This window comes from Amblyomma maculatum, unplaced genomic scaffold, assembly GCF_055883805.1.
Source record: "Amblyomma maculatum isolate TAMU_Amacu unplaced genomic scaffold, ASM5588380v1 scaffold_13, whole genome shotgun sequence".
Classification (NCBI taxonomy): Eukaryota; Metazoa; Arthropoda; class Arachnida; order Ixodida; family Ixodidae; genus Amblyomma; species Amblyomma maculatum.
Genome location: NW_028146738.1, coordinates 32101552 through 32120055, shown reverse-complemented (window position 1 = coordinate 32120055; position 18504 = coordinate 32101552). Strand labels below are relative to the sequence as shown.

At 45.1% G+C, this 18504-nt stretch overlaps 1 protein-coding gene across 1 annotated transcript; it reads left to right on the top strand.

Moving 5' to 3' along the window:
* The first annotated feature begins 117 nt into the window (after positions 1-117).
* On the top strand, positions 118-6606 carry LOC146172514 (uncharacterized). The gene is made up of 2 exons (XM_084585781.1): positions 118-341; positions 6448-6606. Exons 1-2 carry the CDS (start codon positions 177-179, stop codon positions 6604-6606), a joined length of 324 nt encoding a protein of 107 aa, XP_084441907.1. The 5' UTR covers positions 118-176.
* The last annotated feature ends 11898 nt before the right edge of the window (positions 6607-18504 follow it).

Genomic DNA, 18504 nt, shown 5'->3' with positions numbered 1-18504 from the left:
GCAACCGCCTCCGCCCAGCCCTTATCTGCTCCCTCGACGCCCTATTATGAATCCGTGGAGGACCCCCGATAACCACCCAATCGCTCCATGTAGTTTTCTTTTTCCTGGCCACGTCACTCTGCTTTGCCGCCAGCGCGCGGTCGTACCGCGATGGTCTCCGTCTGTACAGCTCCACTATGCCTTCTCTACCACCTGTCGCCGCCGGCGCCTCTGCACTCTTCATCCTGACCGCTCCTCCTACTCCTCCAGCCGATCGCCTTCTCTCTGCTGTCTTCCCTCTCGCCGCTGCGCCGTCGCTCTCCTGCTCGCCCGGAGGAAAACCACCAGCCGCAGTTCCAGAGGCAAGAACTGCGTTTTCTCGAATTGTGCAAGTCTTCTGTCTTCCTTGGCCAACATTTAGAAGAGTTTGTCGATGGCTTCGCAGTCCTCGTGCATGTCGACACTGCCGCTGCTGTCATAAGTGCCAACCTTTGCCGTCGACTTCGTAAAATTACGATGCCTCTTTCGAAATTTTTTCTCCGAGCTGCCAGCTCACATCGCATTCAGCAATTGCGACGTGCACAGCTAGAATTGTCCTCCAAGGTGTTTTGTACATCGCCGAGTTTCTCACTGCTCGCACGATCTCATTCTGGGTTGCGACTTTCTCACCTGCAGTCATCATGCGATTATTGAGTGTGCCCGCGCCAGCATCGAATTGTCTCCCCTTTCACCCACCACCTCGTCCGACAGCCCCCACGTTGATAAGATAATCGTTGCTGAAGATACCAACATCCCAGCCTGCCCGTTTCCTGCACCTGCTTTTGATTTGACATGTTCTTTTCGCTCCCATTGCATACTCATTCCTTTCGCCCTTCTGCAGTGGCTACAGCGCTGTTAGTCACTAACCCGTTTCCTTGCCTGTCAGTTTCTTCATGGTGAATGCAGTGAATGTCTTGGTCATGTAGAGACCCTTTATCATGCTATGACATATGACGTGTCAGATGACCCAGCCCAACTTCACCTTGATCCAAGACACTTCAGCTTTTTCTCGCTGTATTGATACCAGCCTTTCACTAGATAGAGTTCAGCCCAGTAAAAAAAATTGAATGGGTCCAATTGGGAATTTCCCAATAGAAATGAATTGGTCAAAAACCAATTGTGTTTTCACCACCCATTGAGCCTGACTATTTGCTATGAATTGGTGCTCCCAATTGGAAATAATTGGTCACCCATGAAGACTAAATGATTCACCAATTGAACTCAAATGGCATACCCACTGAGCCCAAATGGTTTGAACTCACATAGATGAAAAAAAAGACTGGAGATGCAATTTGAATGTTTTGTGTCCACAAGTTATAGGGGAGCCGACTTTTATACAAGTGGAGTGAAATTACAATTTTTACAGAAATCATATATGAGAGACAAGCAAGCATTACACACACGGAACTAACACAGGTTCAATGTATATATCCCCAGGTTGCAGACTTATATACTCCATTCTTTGAACAGTGCTGTTTGGACCAGCGACACATCTGTTATTCAGAGTTAACTTATTTATTATGCCTGCACTTACAGTGAACACGGTATAATCAATTAAGACGAAGCAGCATATACTTTTTATAAACACTTAAATTTTTCTCTGTTCTCTCTTTATAGAGGTATGTATATCTGTGCACATCTCAGTCAAGGATATCACTGACTTGACTTTCCCAATTGGGAATGTTTGCTTAGGACCAATTAGAACCAATGGGAAGCCCAGTTGGAAGCCCAATTCATTTCAAATGGGCATTCCAATTGGGAACGAAGGAATCCCAATTGGGATTGAAGTAACCCATTGGGCTTCCCATTAGCCCAATGGGTTTATTCAATCCCAATTGGAATGCCCCGTTGGTTTCTTCATTCCCAATTGGGAGTCACGAAACCAACTGGGCGTCCAAATTTGGAGTGAAGAAACCATTGGGCCTCCCAACTGGGAGTGAAGAAACCAGTTGGTTTGGACACTACCCATTGGACAAACCATTTGGCATTGGCAGAACCAATTCAATCTGACTGTTCTTCCCAATTGGACCCATTGATTTTTTTTGACTGGGAGCTTGTCAACTTGCTTCGGCGTTTCTGTTCCACATTTGACTTTCCCAACATCTCTGGGATGCACATATCCGTTTTCACTCACTGCATTGACACCGGTACACATGTCCCATTGTGCCACCGCCCTTATCGCATATCGGCTGCTGAACATCAAGATATCACCCAGCAAGTTACCGACATGCTTCAGTGCGGCGTCATCCCGCCTTCTCACAGCCCTTATATAGCCTCTCCAGTTGTTCTTGTGAGGGAGAAAGGACGAGTCTATCCGGTTCTGTGTTGATTACCGGCGACTACACAAGATTACGCGTAGACGGGTACTCCCGTCCACGTATTGATGACGCCCTCGATTGCCTGCAGTGTGCCGAATTCTTTTCATCTCTGGACCTGCGCTCGGACTACTGGCAGGTGCTCATGGCAGCTGACAATCGACCAAAACTACTTTTGAGACCCCTGACAGCCTCTATGAATTTGTCATGCCATTTGGATCGTGCAAGGTGCTGGCCGCCTGCAAGCGCATGATGGATACAGTTCTGAGCGGACTCAAGTGGCATGACTGTCTATATGTTACCTGGATGATGTATTTTCAAGACCACCTCGAGCGTGTGCTGAAGTGTTATACTGACGCCGGCCTACAACTAAATTTTAGTGTTGTTTCACGGCTCGGCAGCTCCCTATAAATTGGGACGTTTCTAAACACGGTTAACACAATATTCTTCCAGATCCTGCAAAACTCCGTGCAGTCGCCAAGTTTTCACGCCAACTTCACTCAAAGAACTGCAATTTTATCAGACTGTATTTTCATCACTTCATTCACAATTTGGCTTCAATCATCTTGCCGCTGACAGCTCCTTGCCGGTGACACCATTCGTTTTCGACGTCCGACGGTGATGAGCTAGGCCTTCTCGACGCTTCGGCGCCTTCTAGTGTCTCCGACTTCCTTTAACCCTGGGGCACCTACCGAACTCCACACTGATGCCAGCAGTGTGGGTTTCGGCACTGTTCATGCACAACAAAAGCCCGGCCTCCACAAGTATGTTGTTACTTATGCCAGTTGAACTTCAACAAAGGCCGAAAAAATTATGTAGCAGAAAGAGTGCTTGGCGATCACTTAGGCAATCAGGAAGTTCCACCCTTACCTATGCGGTCGTCCCTTCTGTTGTAACGGATCACGATGCACTCGTTGCCCTCTTAAAGACCCATCTGGCCAACTTGCTCGTTGGGAGCTCCACATTACAGTACAACATTCAGGGTACCTACCGGTCTGACTCGACAGCTCTATCGGTGACTTCTCTGGAGATTGCCAACATGCCGAAAGAACAAAAGCAAGACCTTTGGATCACTTCCATTCTCACTCTTCTATCTACATCATCCTTGCGTCCCGCCTTTCGGACTCTTCGCCGCTAAGCTCGTTATTTTGCCATCTGCGACAACATGCTTTACCGCTGAAATCACCATTCTGACGAATGAAAGTGGCTCCTCGTCTGCCCTCGGCACCTCCATTTGGACATACGTGCTACATTTCATGCCGACACTCAGTGTGCCCACGCCGGAGTGTTGAAAACTTACACTCGTCTTCGCCTCTGCTATTACTGGCGGGGTATGTACCGTTCCGTGCCTCATTACATCCACGCATACCAGGAATATCAACGCCGCAAAAACAATCCACGCCGATCCACCGCTCCGATGCAACCCTCCTGTCCCCTTGCCATTCGACCGTGTGGGCAGACCTTTATGGGCCACTGTCAATCACTCCATCTGGTAACCGTTGGGTCATCGTGGCAGTCGACCACTTTACCTGCTAAGCAAAAGCATCTTTACCTTCTGCATCAGTGCAAGACATTGCGTCTTTCATCCTTCATCATCTCGTTCTGCGCCACAGTTCAACAAAAGATGTGTTCAATGACTGTGGCCATATTTTTCTTTCCGAAACTGTCGAAGTCCTTCAGCAGTGCTGCATTGTTCACCATTCTAACTCGGCCTACCACCCGCATACAACGGCATGAAGGAACGTTTTAACACCTTGAGTGATATGCTGGCCCTGTTGCATCCGACCACTCATACTGGAACCGGCTTCAGTTCGTCACATATGCGTAATTTACCGCCAAATAACAACCACAACTGATCAAGAAGCCCTCCAGCAGGACCTTAACCAAACTGAACAGTGGTGCAAAAATTGGCTTATGACCCTGAACCCTAGCAAATGCAAGCTTCTTTCCATTACCCGTCGCAAAAAGAGTCATGCCTTCAATTACAAAATCACTAACGAGTCCATAGAATCTGTATCATCTTTCAAGTACTTAGGCGTCACATTATCTAATGATCTAACATGGAATGCACATGTTGCTAACGTGATATCACCTGCCAGCAAAACTCTGGGATTTCTTAAACGTCACCTTCGCCTCACCTCACATCACGTGAAATTGCTCGCCTACAAGTCACTCATTAGACCTAAACTTGAATATGCATCTGCCATATGGGACCCGCATCATATTAACCTCATAAACGATCTAGAAGCCGTTCAAAACCGCGCTACAAGGTTCATTCATTCTTCGTACTCGTACGACGTCAGTGTTTCAGCCCTAAAAGCTAAATCAGCGCTATCGCCTCTTTCCGTTCATCGTCGCATAGCCACGCTATCACTGTACCACAAATTCTTTCACTCATCACTTAACCGTGCCCCCTACATCATGCCAGCATCTTACATTTCCCACCGCACTAGCCACACGCTTCAAGTGTTTTGCCCACGTTCCCGAACTGTTACTTTTTCAGCCTTCTTCTTCCCACGTGCAGCTAAAGATTGGAACGGCCTTCCCCAGCATATCGTCGACATCACCTGCCCTTTATCGTTTGCTAGCAATCTAAACAACATTTTTTGTATATGATCACATATATTGCATTTTCTTGTACCTTTTCTGCTCATCCCACCCCTTATGTAATACCCCGCGAGGGGTCTTTAAGGTAATAAAATGAAATGAAATGCCTACAATACAGCCACACTATAGCCACACAGAGCATGATCGGCGTCTTCCCCCTTTCCTTTCTGCGGTCGGGAACCTACCTCTACTATAGACATGGTACTCTCTCATTGCCCTGATACCTCTGAATTGACCACAATATCTCAAGCAGCAGCATATGCAGAACATCGGCAGCTTCTTCGATCATTCGCAACCCAGAACCAGTCACCAGAAGTCCCTTCGCGCACTGACGTATCCAGCTCCATCATGTACCACAGACTCTCTTATGAGGCTATGGGCTCCTGCTACAGCCTCTAGCCTCTCTACAAAATTTGCTTCCAAATACCACGGCCCATATGTTATTTTCTAGATATCTCCAGTGAACTACATAATGAACCACTTGCGCCGACGCAAGATGTGCATCGCCACAGGCATGAAACAGTGCGCGTTGATCGCTTCAAGCACTATTGCGACCTGCCAGTTGTGCCTACATCATATAGTTAGCAGAATGCTTCTTTTTTTCTCCCGGGATTTATAGTGTAGCACCCACGTTCGGCAACTCGTAAAGACGACGAATGCGAGTTGAAGGATGCATGGTGACAAAGACGACGACGCAAGACTCGCTAAGCGCTCGGCCAGAACACCGGCCTAAAATAGAACTTACTCTTACAGCATGTATGCTTATAGGTTTTAACATCCCAGTCACTCAGGCTACAGGGATGCTGTAGTTGATTCCATACAAGTTCACCAACCCTGTGGTTCTTTACACACACTGACATAGCACAGTACAAAGCCAACCCTGCTTTCTGCCTGCACTGAAAAGCTACCAGGATTGAACCATTATTGAGTTCCTAACCACTAAGCCACCACAGCAAGGCCAAATTGTGTATGCATGCAGACACATATGTATGAGTGAACGTGTATGCTCTGTCAATCGGCAATATAATTTGGAGACAGACCCCGCCGGGGTGGCGCAGTGGTTACGACGCTCGACTACTGTTCCCAAGGACGCGGGATCGAATCCCGGCCTCGGCGGCAGCTTTTCGTTGGAGGCGAAAAGCAAGGCGTCCGTGTGCTGTGCGATGTCAGTGCACGTTAAAGATCCCCAGGTGGTCGAAATTTCCGGAGTCCTCCACTACGGCGTCTCTCATAGCCTGAGTTGCTTTGGGACGTTAAACCCCACAAACCAACCTAATTTGGAGACAGCCACGAGGCAGCGCTACAATGAACTTTTTCCAAGAAATTGCATCCTGTAAAATTTTCCTGCTAATACTGTATACATGCATTTAGACATTTTGCTGCCAGACTGTGGACACATTCCCAAGAGCTTTCACAAGTTGGACTAATAAGAATCCTGGATAATGTGCACATGTTCTTGCTGTATCGCTACAGTGTCATGGGGCTAATTCATCTGAATATGTTGCAGGCAGTCATCAACCAGTGTCACCCACTTTATTTTGCGGTCCCAGTGCTGGTGGGTGCTTCAACGTCAGTCATCTTCCCTGTGGGCTCCATGGCATTGGCACTTCTCTACAGCATCACTGATCAGGGTGCCAGGGAAATGGTATGGCTTCATGCGCTGTGATGATATAACCTAGACCTCTCAAAACATTTTTTGTGCTCTTCTATGAAAGGTTTGAGGTAAAGCATTGGAAGGTTTACAAGTTTACTTTTCATTACTTCACTTTCAAGAAACATGGTCCACTGCAGCTGCCGTTCTCATGCATATGAAAAAATTTCTGAATTCTTGGGTTATTGTTGCTTGTGACGGGACTAGTTGCTTTCCCTTAGAAAGAGATAAAGCAGGACTAGAGAGGATTTATGGATGGCTATTGGAAGAGGTGGTCCTGCTTTTTGTATTAAGATGCTTTCGATTGCTACACAGAAAATATAATTGAAAAATACAATACTGGCCCTTCAATGGATTTTCGCATTGTAAAGCCAGAGTAGCAATGAGGTATGCCATAGTGGAGAACCCCAGACTTACTTTGGCAAGCTGGTGTTCATTTATGCGTGTTAGTTGGTGAAGCATGGTTTCGTAACAAATTATTGAGCGCTAAATAAAAGACACGAACACAGGAAAAAATTAACAGGACAGGCGCCGGCTCCAACTAATTTTATTGAAGCAGACGCTTCCCAAATTTATACACAATAAGTGAACGAGTGCATGCATGTAGAAAATATCTTGCTAGATTAGGAAGAGCAGATTACATTCTATCATCTATTTCATAATCTGTATTTGCTGTCTCGCGAGGAGAGTGAAGTGGTGCTGATGCAAGTGTCACCTCTTTCCTGGATAAAAAATGCTTCCAACAATTCATGTGCTAATATGACCTTCTGTGCATAATTTTGACGTCCTCAAGTTGTGGCTCACAGTGCTGACCATTGTCATCTTTTCATGAGCAGCAATGGGCTGGTAGATTCTCGCAGGAGTCTGACACATTACCTAGTGAACGTTCAGGTTCCCAGGCCTTTGGTTTCTAGACATCAACATAAAGCTTAGACAGATGTGTTTTCTGGTGTTACCCCCCTAGAGCAAGGACAGATTTTTTACTCTTTGATTTGGCCCACTCAAAAACTGTCAAGAGAGTTATTGCAACCCTTTTTTTGGAATCTGCCTTCGTCATGCCGTCATATGATGCAGCTGGGCTGTCAGGGTGAGGTGGCTAAACTGCATAAAGCAGGGTTCCCTGACCACGTATTGACAGCAGTGACCAAACACTATTGCAGGTGAAAGGGAGGCCAAAGAAAGCGCACAATTTAGCAGCACCAGGCCAGTGGTGATACCCTATTTATATAGGGTGTCCCACAACCTGAAAAGGGTTGGCAACAAGTATGGAATGCGGCTGGTCTCTGCACCAAGTAAATTGGCTAAGATGTGCCCTAAGGTCAGCAGTGGCAGCCCCGAGAGGTCAGGCTCGGGAAGAAGCACACCAAGCCGTACGTGCAGCATGCCACGGGTGTGATCTATCAAATCCCCCTAAAATGTGGCAAAGTATATGTTGGGCAAACTGGCCGCTGTGTGAACGAATGTGCCAGGGAACATTAACATTCACTTGGTAATGTGTCCGACTCCGGCGAGAATCTACCCGTCCATTGCCGCTCTTGCAAAGATGACAATGGTCAGTACGGTGAGCCACAACTTGGGAGACATCAAAATTCTGCGCAGAAGTAAGGATAGATAAGCATGCAAATTAGAAGCATTTTTTATCAACAGGTGACGTGTATCAGCACCCCTTCACTCTGCCTGCAAGGAAGCGAATACAGATCATTAAATAGACAATAGAATGTAATCTGTTCTTAAGTAAGAAAAACATTTCCTAGACACATGCGCTCTTGTTCACTCACTGTGTATAAATGTGGAAAGTGTCTGCTTCATTAAAATTAGTTGAAGCCAGCACCTGATCTGTGTCCGTGGAATGTGTCCGTGTCTTTTATTTCACGCTGAATAATTTATGAAACCGAAACTTTAGTACACTGGTGCTTTTCTGTTTACCTTAATATAGCACAACCACATAAGCCATGATCTGATGATTTCAACCCACTTAGAAGGAGATTGCAACTGAGCCACCATAGTGGGTAAGAACAGTGAACACTGCTTACAATTATGAAAACAAATTTATTTGCCCCATATATATATATATATATATATATATATATATATATATATATATATATATATATATATATATATATATATATATATATATATAATGCATAGGTTAACATCGTCAAACAGTAAATAAATGCAGCTTCTAAAGATGTATTCTAAATCATTACAGATGCAGAAGTTGTACCAGCAAAACATGACCTTTTATGAACAATTGGACAAATTTGCACTCCACTTTGTTATTGTCTAGCAAGGCGACAGCTGCGTTCATTTAAGCACATCAAAACATTCAAGTATACTGGCTTTAGCCCAAACATATATGTTGGAGGGCTTCAGGAGCCAGCTGTACCGTGCTAGGCAACTCCACCAATTTCCACATGACAAGAAAATAATAATAATAAAAATAATAAAACGTGCTGCGACTTCATCCTATTTCCAACATCAAAAACTCTTCCTTTTTGAATATTTAATGCAGTAATCAGGTATGTGCCGAGGGCCATAGTAAGTTTGTACCTTCATTCTGCTGAGACAGTAAATGTTGCAGAAGCATTCACATATACACTTGCAGTGAAGCTTTGACCAAAGCTAGTCTCAAAATTTAGAGGCAGAAATGCAATTTTGTACTAATGAATATCATTTTATCATCACAAAATTAAGTGCGATGAACGTTTCCCATTTGTGTTCTTGATAGGTACTGTTCTCCAGACTGCCATTATCATGTAATGTCATGCTGTATTAGTCGGTGTATGGTTTATAGTGTTTAATGTCCCAGAGCAACTCAGGTTATGAGACATAGTAGAGGACTCCAGAAATATCGACCACCTGGGGTTAACGTCTGCTGACATCGTCAGCACATGGGCACTTAGCTTTTCGCTGCCAGTAAAAAGCAGCCACTGAGGCTGGATTTTGGCCCCACATCCATGCTGTAACAATGTGCACACATCACCAGGCGAAATGGCTCTCCCACTGTGCTTCTAATGCATGTATGGTTGCAAATGACTAAAGGGAATGCGATTAAGATTATTATAGGAAAATTTCTTCATTTACTGCATAACTCTAAGCCGGCTCCACGACGCCTGCAAACCTGACAGGCAGACCACCAAGCCACAATGCTTGCTGAAGAGAAAATGCATCAGTTCAAGTAACCATAACATCCATACCAAGTGTTTCAGGAAGCCTGTCACAAATCTTTACAGATAGCTTTTTTTGAGGTGTGAACACAGCCTCTGGTGTACAAGTACCAGTGTTGGCAGAAATAAGGAAAGAGCTTAAGTCCTGCTCGAACCTTGGCACATCCAAATGACACCAAACAATGACAACAGCACAAAGAAAAAACTCCCCCTTGTGCATGTATAAGGACTCCACTCTTATGCCACTCACAAAGAATGGCAGTGGCCACCTCTGGCACTATGACTCACAGCCGTAGTCCTGAAGTCGACTCTACTCCTTGCCCTTCCCCTTTCTTCTACCTATACTTAGAGTTGCAAGCTTGACCCCCCAGCCACCACAGATGGAGCCGAGCTGACTCCGAGCACCAAAACTGAACAAGCTTTTGAAAGGAAAGCTTCACTACTGTAGCCAACTCAAGCCTTCAGCGTCAGTGTCGGTGGGTGCCTGAAAAAGCGCCAGCTCTAGTCTCTCCTTTCATGTGGGAGAGTGACATTTGAGTTCACATTACCCCTATGCCATGAGCAGGAGCTTCCACTCGTGTTGCTCCATTCATATAGGAGGATGATATCAGAATCAGCCTGCCGAAACCCTTTGCATTTACATTACCTCTAGGACATGCTGGGACATCCACATGGTTTGGTTAAAGCGGGACTTTATATCTGGACTGGTAGCTTACGCTCTCGCGTCATACCCTTAAAGGTCAACTCCGGTGGTTTTTCCATCAATTTCTGTTTTTCATTGAATTACATTCCTCGGCACGTCCTGACTCCAACACAAAAAACCGCTTTTCGAAATTCCAATTAGAAGTATTTTTAAAAAAGAAAAACAGCAAATCGAAACCGAAACTGCTTTCACGGCCAGAAACGACGTCCCAGGTGACGAAATGGTGACGTCACACTCAGTATTAGAAAAACACTCGTACGTGCATTGGATGGTGAAAATAACGTATGGAAATCATGAAGCATTGCATAAAATGTCTGAGGTAGTTCAATATAAGCCTCACAATTTCATAATCATGCGGGAAGTGGACAGTAACGCCGGTATACTGTTTGTGACGTCAGAAACTCAGTGTTGCCGGCAGAAATAGTCTCAACTTAATCCATGAAAGCAGCATATTTTAAAGTCGTGTTGCGCGCGAACGGATTATCGTACGGCGCCCAAATTTTGTAGAATGCGTCAGGATGGAGTGGAGAATATACAGTAAAATTTTTATTAGAATATTCGAATGTCAAAAAACCTCCGGAGTTGCCCTTTAAAGGCTGAGCTTAAGTGTCCCCAAAAATGTGCCCTGCACTGATAGGGCGCGACAGGAATATAATGTAGCAGGCAAAGGAAGCTTCTGCTTCTATCCAGGTTTAACCAGAGCTAAACCATAGCTGATTTATGGTTGCAGATTTTTCTTGAGTTTCTTAAAACAAACTAGTGGGCCAGTAAACTGATTTTAGATAACTTTTAACTACAGGCATCTGGTTGCAATTAGTAGTTTGCTGTTAGCATTAGTAATATCAGTTTTTAGAATTTCATAAACATGATTACCCTCAGAGCTATGGATCAACTAATTTTGGCTATCTTGTATGCCAAAAGACTTGTGCTTTCAAAATACCCAAATACCTACACGCTCTAAACAACACCGCCAATGCCATCAATCCATGGCACAAGCGTCACATGACCTTCTCTATCCCAAATGTTCTGGAGCAGCAAACACAGATGAGCACCGCAGCACAGGCTTCCTTGAAACACCTCATAGAGTATATCTGTTCCAGAATGAAAACTCTCATGAAGGCACATAACTTTTTTGTCCAAGCTATCTTTTTCTCCTAGCTCTTCTCCCAGGTTTCCCTGCTCTGCTAAACTAGTCATGGGCAAATGTTGGATGCAGGCTGGAAAAAAATAGAAGCTGTGGGCTACAGTGCAAGCAAAACCCCCCTTCCCCCCTCTGACCTTATCTCCTTATTGCCATATTATACTTCAGCAATATATCCCATTTCATTTTACTACTCTAAACTAAAAAAACAAGGCATATCATTGCGATTAGTATCAGAGTGATGCATTATTTTCACAGCACATAAGACACAACCATAGCCATTAAGGCTCACTCTGACATGGCCTATTTTCCCCTCCAAAATTGGGAAAAAAGGCTGATGGAACAATTTGGGTGATGTAAGGTGGTGGTGGAGGTGGAAGATTTTCTTTATTATTTCATCTATTGTTTTCATTAATTTTTTAGATGTTACCTACTGTCATATGAACTCTCTTCCAATCCCTAATCAAGTGCAGATCACCTCACAAGAAAGGGGCCTCCCAGAGTGGTGGCGAATTCCTGTATTTGCAGCTCGACAAGCTTTCCTCAAAAGCTAAACGAATTAGATTAGAGGGAGAAGAGGGGATGTCCCATTTCCACATTGTACCTTTTTCTTTTCATACCTGTTGCTCGAAGTCTTATTATTTGTGGTGCCATGTGTGAAGCAGGTTAGATTAAATGGGACCCCTCCTCCTACCCTCGGAGACGAGGCGCTGGGCTGCAGCCTCCTTTAGACCCCAGTTTAATCTAGTACTGTTCACAGGAAAATAAAAATTTCTGGGTGTTGGAGCAGGTTGACAAAAAGCATCAACAAGAGGACATGCATGCTCCATCCTCTGAGAAATATTGGGTGACAGACTGGCGAAGCAAATCAGGAATATTTTTTCCATGCATTTAGAACCTGTAAAAATTGGTCCATTACTGTACATCTTTCTTCTTTTTTGAAATCTATTGAATAACATAGTAATCAAACCTACACAAGATATTAGAAAAATGATATTAGCCCTAAAATGCTTCACATTTAAAACAAAAGGGGTCATTGTTCACATAAAACCAAGCAGTCAACACCTACAACTTAACAGATAACAGGTTCTTCCCCACTGATATTTTAAGGATTCAAACCCTGCAGCTAAATAATTCATAGATAAACAGCAGAACATGGTCAACTTGAAAGAAAACTTTGCTTTGTTACAGAGTAAAAAAAAATAGCTTTGAGGCTCAGCTTTGATTCAAATCAAAATAAAATCATAATTGCATTCTTGACACAACCCATGGGGAAGTAACCACTCCATGTGCATCATGCTTCCCCAGTGGGAACACCACTTTCACACTCAAGATCGCCATCACATTTTTTAAATGCTCATACAGAATGGGTCACCCCACGAAAAACAGTAAAATCTCTCAAGCTGCAACAGTGAAAGAGGGCATCACAATAATGTCATCTAAACACGTAATGGAAAGATGTGTTTGAGAATTTTCCATCATAACTATGGCCGGCACCTCTTACACACCAATTTTTACAAACAAAAGTTTGCAGAAGCATATGCATGAGATTGTGGCTGCATCATGTGCACTGATGTAGCACCCACAGCTTTGTTCCTTTCATCGAAACACCACCAGCCAAAGAACACTAAGAGTGATAGGCACCCTTGCGACATATCTCCCCAATCATCCTTGTTGGTAGGAAAGCTCAGTGTATGCAAAGATATGCAACCACTCTTTGAAGGAGAAACGAGATGCAGCGCAGTGAAATGGCTGCTAACCTGACTAGAGCAACTTAATGCTACTGCAACACTGTGCGAACTCTAAAGCTTGTAGCAATATTGCTTTTTCGATGCACATCTAAATCTGATTGACTCCAGCCCTCTGTGCATGCACAGAGAGAAAAACCTATCCAATGAAAATCATTTCAGTGTAACATGCTCACAACGAGAAAAAAAATGCACTTCTCTCATGCAGAATATTGAGGAACTTATGTCTGAAGACTGTTTTGTTTGGGTTGTTGAACTAGACAAATGTGTCCCCCTTGCATGCTCAAATGTGACACAAGTGGATTACAATAATCATCAAATACATGTCAAACTTTAAGCTGTGCAGACCCAATGCAGGAGGAACATTGCACTTAAACACTGATGTGCATGTTGCAGATGACAACTGGCCTCGTGACTAAGGCATCCAGCATGCTTATCGTACTGTTCACGGTCAACACAGTAGGATACTACATCTTCGAATGGAAGGATGCCCCACCATGGCTGGGAACAGTGGTCACTGGCACCACCACAAATCAATCCATTGGGCTAGATACTACCCATCTGACATTATTCAGCTAGTGTCTCAACCTTATACCTTGCCATGCCATGTTCTTTGCAGTCTATGTATATTTTGCATATTGCTATATAAATTCCTTCAGACTGAAACTGCTACTGTGTTTTGATCATTTATGTGCAGGCCTTTACATTTGTAACTATGCGTTATCCAAAAGTATGCACATCACTTAAACCAGCGTTTCTCAAATGGGGGTTCGTGAAGCGATTTTCGAGGTCTGCAAAATCAATGCCACACACGCAAATAAATTTCGTGTGACAGCTCTGGCCTAGCTAGACAGTTTAGCTGGTTAAAAGTATGGAGGTTCAAAGCCGACTTCGATTCCTCACAACGATAGAAACGCGAGGAGTGCAGAAAGTGCGGGCACCTATGCCGTTTGTTCAGGTTGGCATCAGGGAAACTCAAGCTCTGGCTGCACTGCTCGCTGAAGCTGCAATGCAAAGCGTCTCGGGCAACTAACGGGCGAACAGCCCAGTGTTGGGAGGAGTTGAATTCCTTCTAGAGGCATGGATATTGCTTCTAGCATCATGCATACCGGTGTCACCAGACGTCGACACAAGATTCCCCTCCCCTCTCAAAGGGTTGCCCACCATTTCCACTGTTTCATAAGGAGTCCACGACAAATTCATGGTTGAGAACGAACTCAAACAATATGCCAACCAGAACACTTCCCTAGGCATGTGACCTGTCACATGGTGTATAATAATGAGCATTTAGAAATCTTGCAGGATAGCCTGCATATAACCTGCATATATACATAGACAAGGGGTGTAGTTAATGTATCTTTAAGCAAAAGAACACAACCAGAATATTAAAGGTCCACTGAAACGGTCACCAAGAAGGGTAAACAGCACCATAACATTGATAGATATTGAACCACCCGTCATTCTCCACCAAACATTTTCGATCTAGCTTCTGCAACACCAGAGATATCGGCGATTAAAAATGACCCTTCCAATTTTCCCTCTCAACTCGTACGCCCCAAAGGGAGTCATAAAAAATAAAGACAAGCAAGTTCAAAGCTCCGCCTAGAAATAAGTCACTTTGACGAACTTCCGGTTGCCGCACGCTCGGTTGCTCGCCTGCGTACTCGGGTCAACCCGTCAGACTCCTCGCTGAGGACGCCTGAGGAGTTAGCCAGTTCGCGCATCGTAACCGCAGTTACGAGAAACTGTGGTTAGCCCATGCCACACGGCGGACCAAAACATGGTTACACCACTAACCGCAGTTATTGCAAACCGAGCTTGGCGACCTCAGTTTGCGTCGTTAGCCGAGGTTATGGAGGCGTCTGTTGACTGAGGCTACTCGCCGGCGCCCGAGTGTGCGAAACATACGAGCGGGTCTGCTTCACAAAGTTATTCATTTGCCCACTTTATCATGTTTAAAGATCCACGTAGAGAATATGCGGTGTCTACTGTGCTGCCCGACATCTTCGATCGGCAGCGCAGCGACTGCGTACTGAAGCCTTGTCCTGCCTGCAGTATCATTTGAATGGCTCGTTGCTGAGCAGAACGTCAGAAAATGCACAGCCTTAGCTGTAATGAAAATACACAAGTTTGCAACGCTTGCAGCACGGGATGCCGCGAGCAGGCTGAAGTGTTGTACTTTACCGCTGGGGTGGGGCGCACGAGCGCGGTGAACGACAGCGCCATGCGTGACCGTCCCTAGTCGTCGCTAGGCCTAAATTGTTTCGCTTTGAAGCCATGGCGGTGAACGCTTTGGAACTGATCAACGCTGTCGTAAATTGTCTGCTTATGAAACTACTTTATTGTGAATCCTATCTTGCCATAGTAAAAGAACCATAGGATTAACTCTGGCGATGCATTAATCGCAGAGCTAGTAAGAGCAGCTCAGATGAGCCGAAATGCATCAGCAGCAGCTGACTTGAACAGAAACTTGCATCACGGCTATCGCTCTTACCAGCAATCCTCACAAAGGTTTCATACTTGATATTCGGCTGAGTATTCCAGACGACAACAAATTTTAGCACGCTTTATTTCGGACATCAGCGCTAACGATCCGCCGTGCCGTTCGCGTACAGTATACGGAAGGAGGGGTTACAGCAGCGGTGTTTACGGCGGTCGAGGAGATGCTGCCATCGCGCAGTGCTTGACCGCCTGAGGAGGTGCTCGAAGAGCTCGCGCAGCGCACGAGCAGACGACTTTCGCAGCTACCAGAAGTGCGTCCGTGACGTCATGGCTGCAGTGGCAGCAGCTAATGGCAGCTTCTAGCAAGCCTTGCCAGTCAACTCACCCGTGATGTCACGGTTTAAGGAAATAGCTCCATGCGACACCGCCAAGCGACAACCTCTCTGCCCACGAATTTCAAAAAACGCTGTTTTTAAAAATTAATAGTAAATCACTGGCTTTGTTCCAGGCGTCATACTTTGGGTTAATGCTCAAAAGGATTCGTTCTACACTGAACACGTTTATCAGTGGCTTCACGGTGACCATTTCAGGGGACCTTTAATGGTCCCTTCTTTTCCACTGCCTCCTCTCTATCCTTTGTTCCATTTCCCTGCTCCAATAAATCATGCACTCCAAAAATGATTCGCTATGCCCCTACAGACAGCAGAAGTTACAGAATGCCACACTTAGTAGTGGAAATGGCAACTGACTCCTTGTAGCAGCTTTTGTAGCAGGAAAAGTGCCATTTTGTAGCAAATATTTGAGCTTTTGTAGCAGAAAAAAAAAGTTTTGTAGCAAAAGTTCGAACCTCGAGACGCTTAAGTAAATATAGATTGTTTTATTTCTGGAACCCATAGCTCAGAAGTTTATAATGACCATAGCCATGCAAACAAGCTTCAAGCTCAAATGCAGTCTAAAGAGCTGTTCTTTAAAAACCTCAAATTAAGTAAACATGAGGTTTTGCTAAAAGCAGTTGTTTTTATTCAGAGCGAAGGCACAAGATATGCAACAGCCCTGTAAACACTGTAGCCTTGGAAAGAATGTAGCTAGCTATCTTAATACAAAAACTCCCTGTAGGAATTTAGAACTGCCACTTCTTAAAACTGCAACTTTAAGTCACTATTTCTTCTTTTGCCTTGACTCCAGCTTGGACAGTGCTGCTGCGAGCCTTTCCTCTCCATTCGTAAGAAGGACTTGTCCACTCTCAATGTCTGCAAAATTTTTAGTCGCGACGCCTTTTGAGAAAAGCAGCTCAGCATTGGTGCTCATAATAAAGGCCATTCTGATCTCTTCCTGTACCTTTTCCTGATTCTGACGTCTTTTCTGGGTGTCCTTGTCCTGTACATCAGGGTAACATCGAGACGCCTTTTTCATTCAAGACCCATGCTGATTGGACGGAAAGGGGAAGAATATTTTGGAGGTCCTGGGTGGATTTTTATTTCCCTCAAGAGAGGCGCACTGCTGGCGCTGCTCGGTCAAAAAGCGCGATGCCAAGTATGTAAAGTGAGCGCCGATTCCGTGCGTTCGCAATCTTCGCTTACGTTTTTTTCGGTGGTTTGGCGGGGTGGGTGGTTATCAAAGCGACGCAGGACTCGGAGTCTGCTTCTTTGCAGTGCACTGCGAAGATTGTGTGTATCCTTTCCTCATTTCAATGAAAATGTCCAAAGGTACTTACTGACCATATGCAGAGCTGCAAATATACTGAGTACCTGTGCATGAGTTATTTGCATACACACGTGCCCACAAACATGCAGTTTTGTAGTGACGAAAAAATAACTGTCAGGACTGATGTAATCTTCTAAAGGGCACGTAAATGTTGACGTATTGATTAAGCTGTGAAATTATACAAGATGTTTCACATAAGGGGCTCAACTGCAAACCTCGGTAATTCGGCCGCCGTTAATTCGGAAATTCGGATAATTCGGCCTGCTCACACCCTCCTTTCAAAAATGTACACAAGTCTATGGTAGCAAACCCCCGTTAATTCGGAGCAAAATTCGGCGCGCACCGGCTAATTCGGACTGGAGACAGGCCATGGCCGGTGCTGAAGTGGCTTTTAGGAGCACGCATTGCTGTTATCATCACCCGAAAATAGGATCCCGGCCCGAAACTACTCTATTCCGAAACCGAAAACGTACCAATGATAGCATTTTCAGAGCACGCATCGCTAATGCCATCACTTCTCTCGAGCACATGCTCAAGCACGAGAATCACGCATTCTTCCCTCCGTTATTGCTCCGTGTGCGTGCTTACTCAAGGCAGCCATTTTGTGATTTTTTGTGCGTTTGGGTCAGGGCGGTGCGCGTGTGTGTGCACGCACTTGTGGTGTTTTGCTCTGCCGTGATGGGGACTCCAGCTAAGCGGGCTACGTATGTGGCCAAAGGCTTGGGGCAAAAGGTTGAAATCCTGAAGGCACTGAAAGAAGGCGCCTCCCATGAAGAGGTGATGCGCCGATTCGAGGTAAAGCGAAGCACCTTAGGAATGTATGTGAAAAATGAGGCGCAGATCATGGAAGCTTTTCAGAATGAAAAGTTCCATTTGGCTCGCAAACGTATGCGAACTGCCGCCCACCCTCAGTTGGAAGATGCATTGTTGCAGCGGATTGGCACCACACGGGACGCAAGGCTCCCATTAAGTGGGCCATTAATCTGCATGCAGGCAGAAACCTAT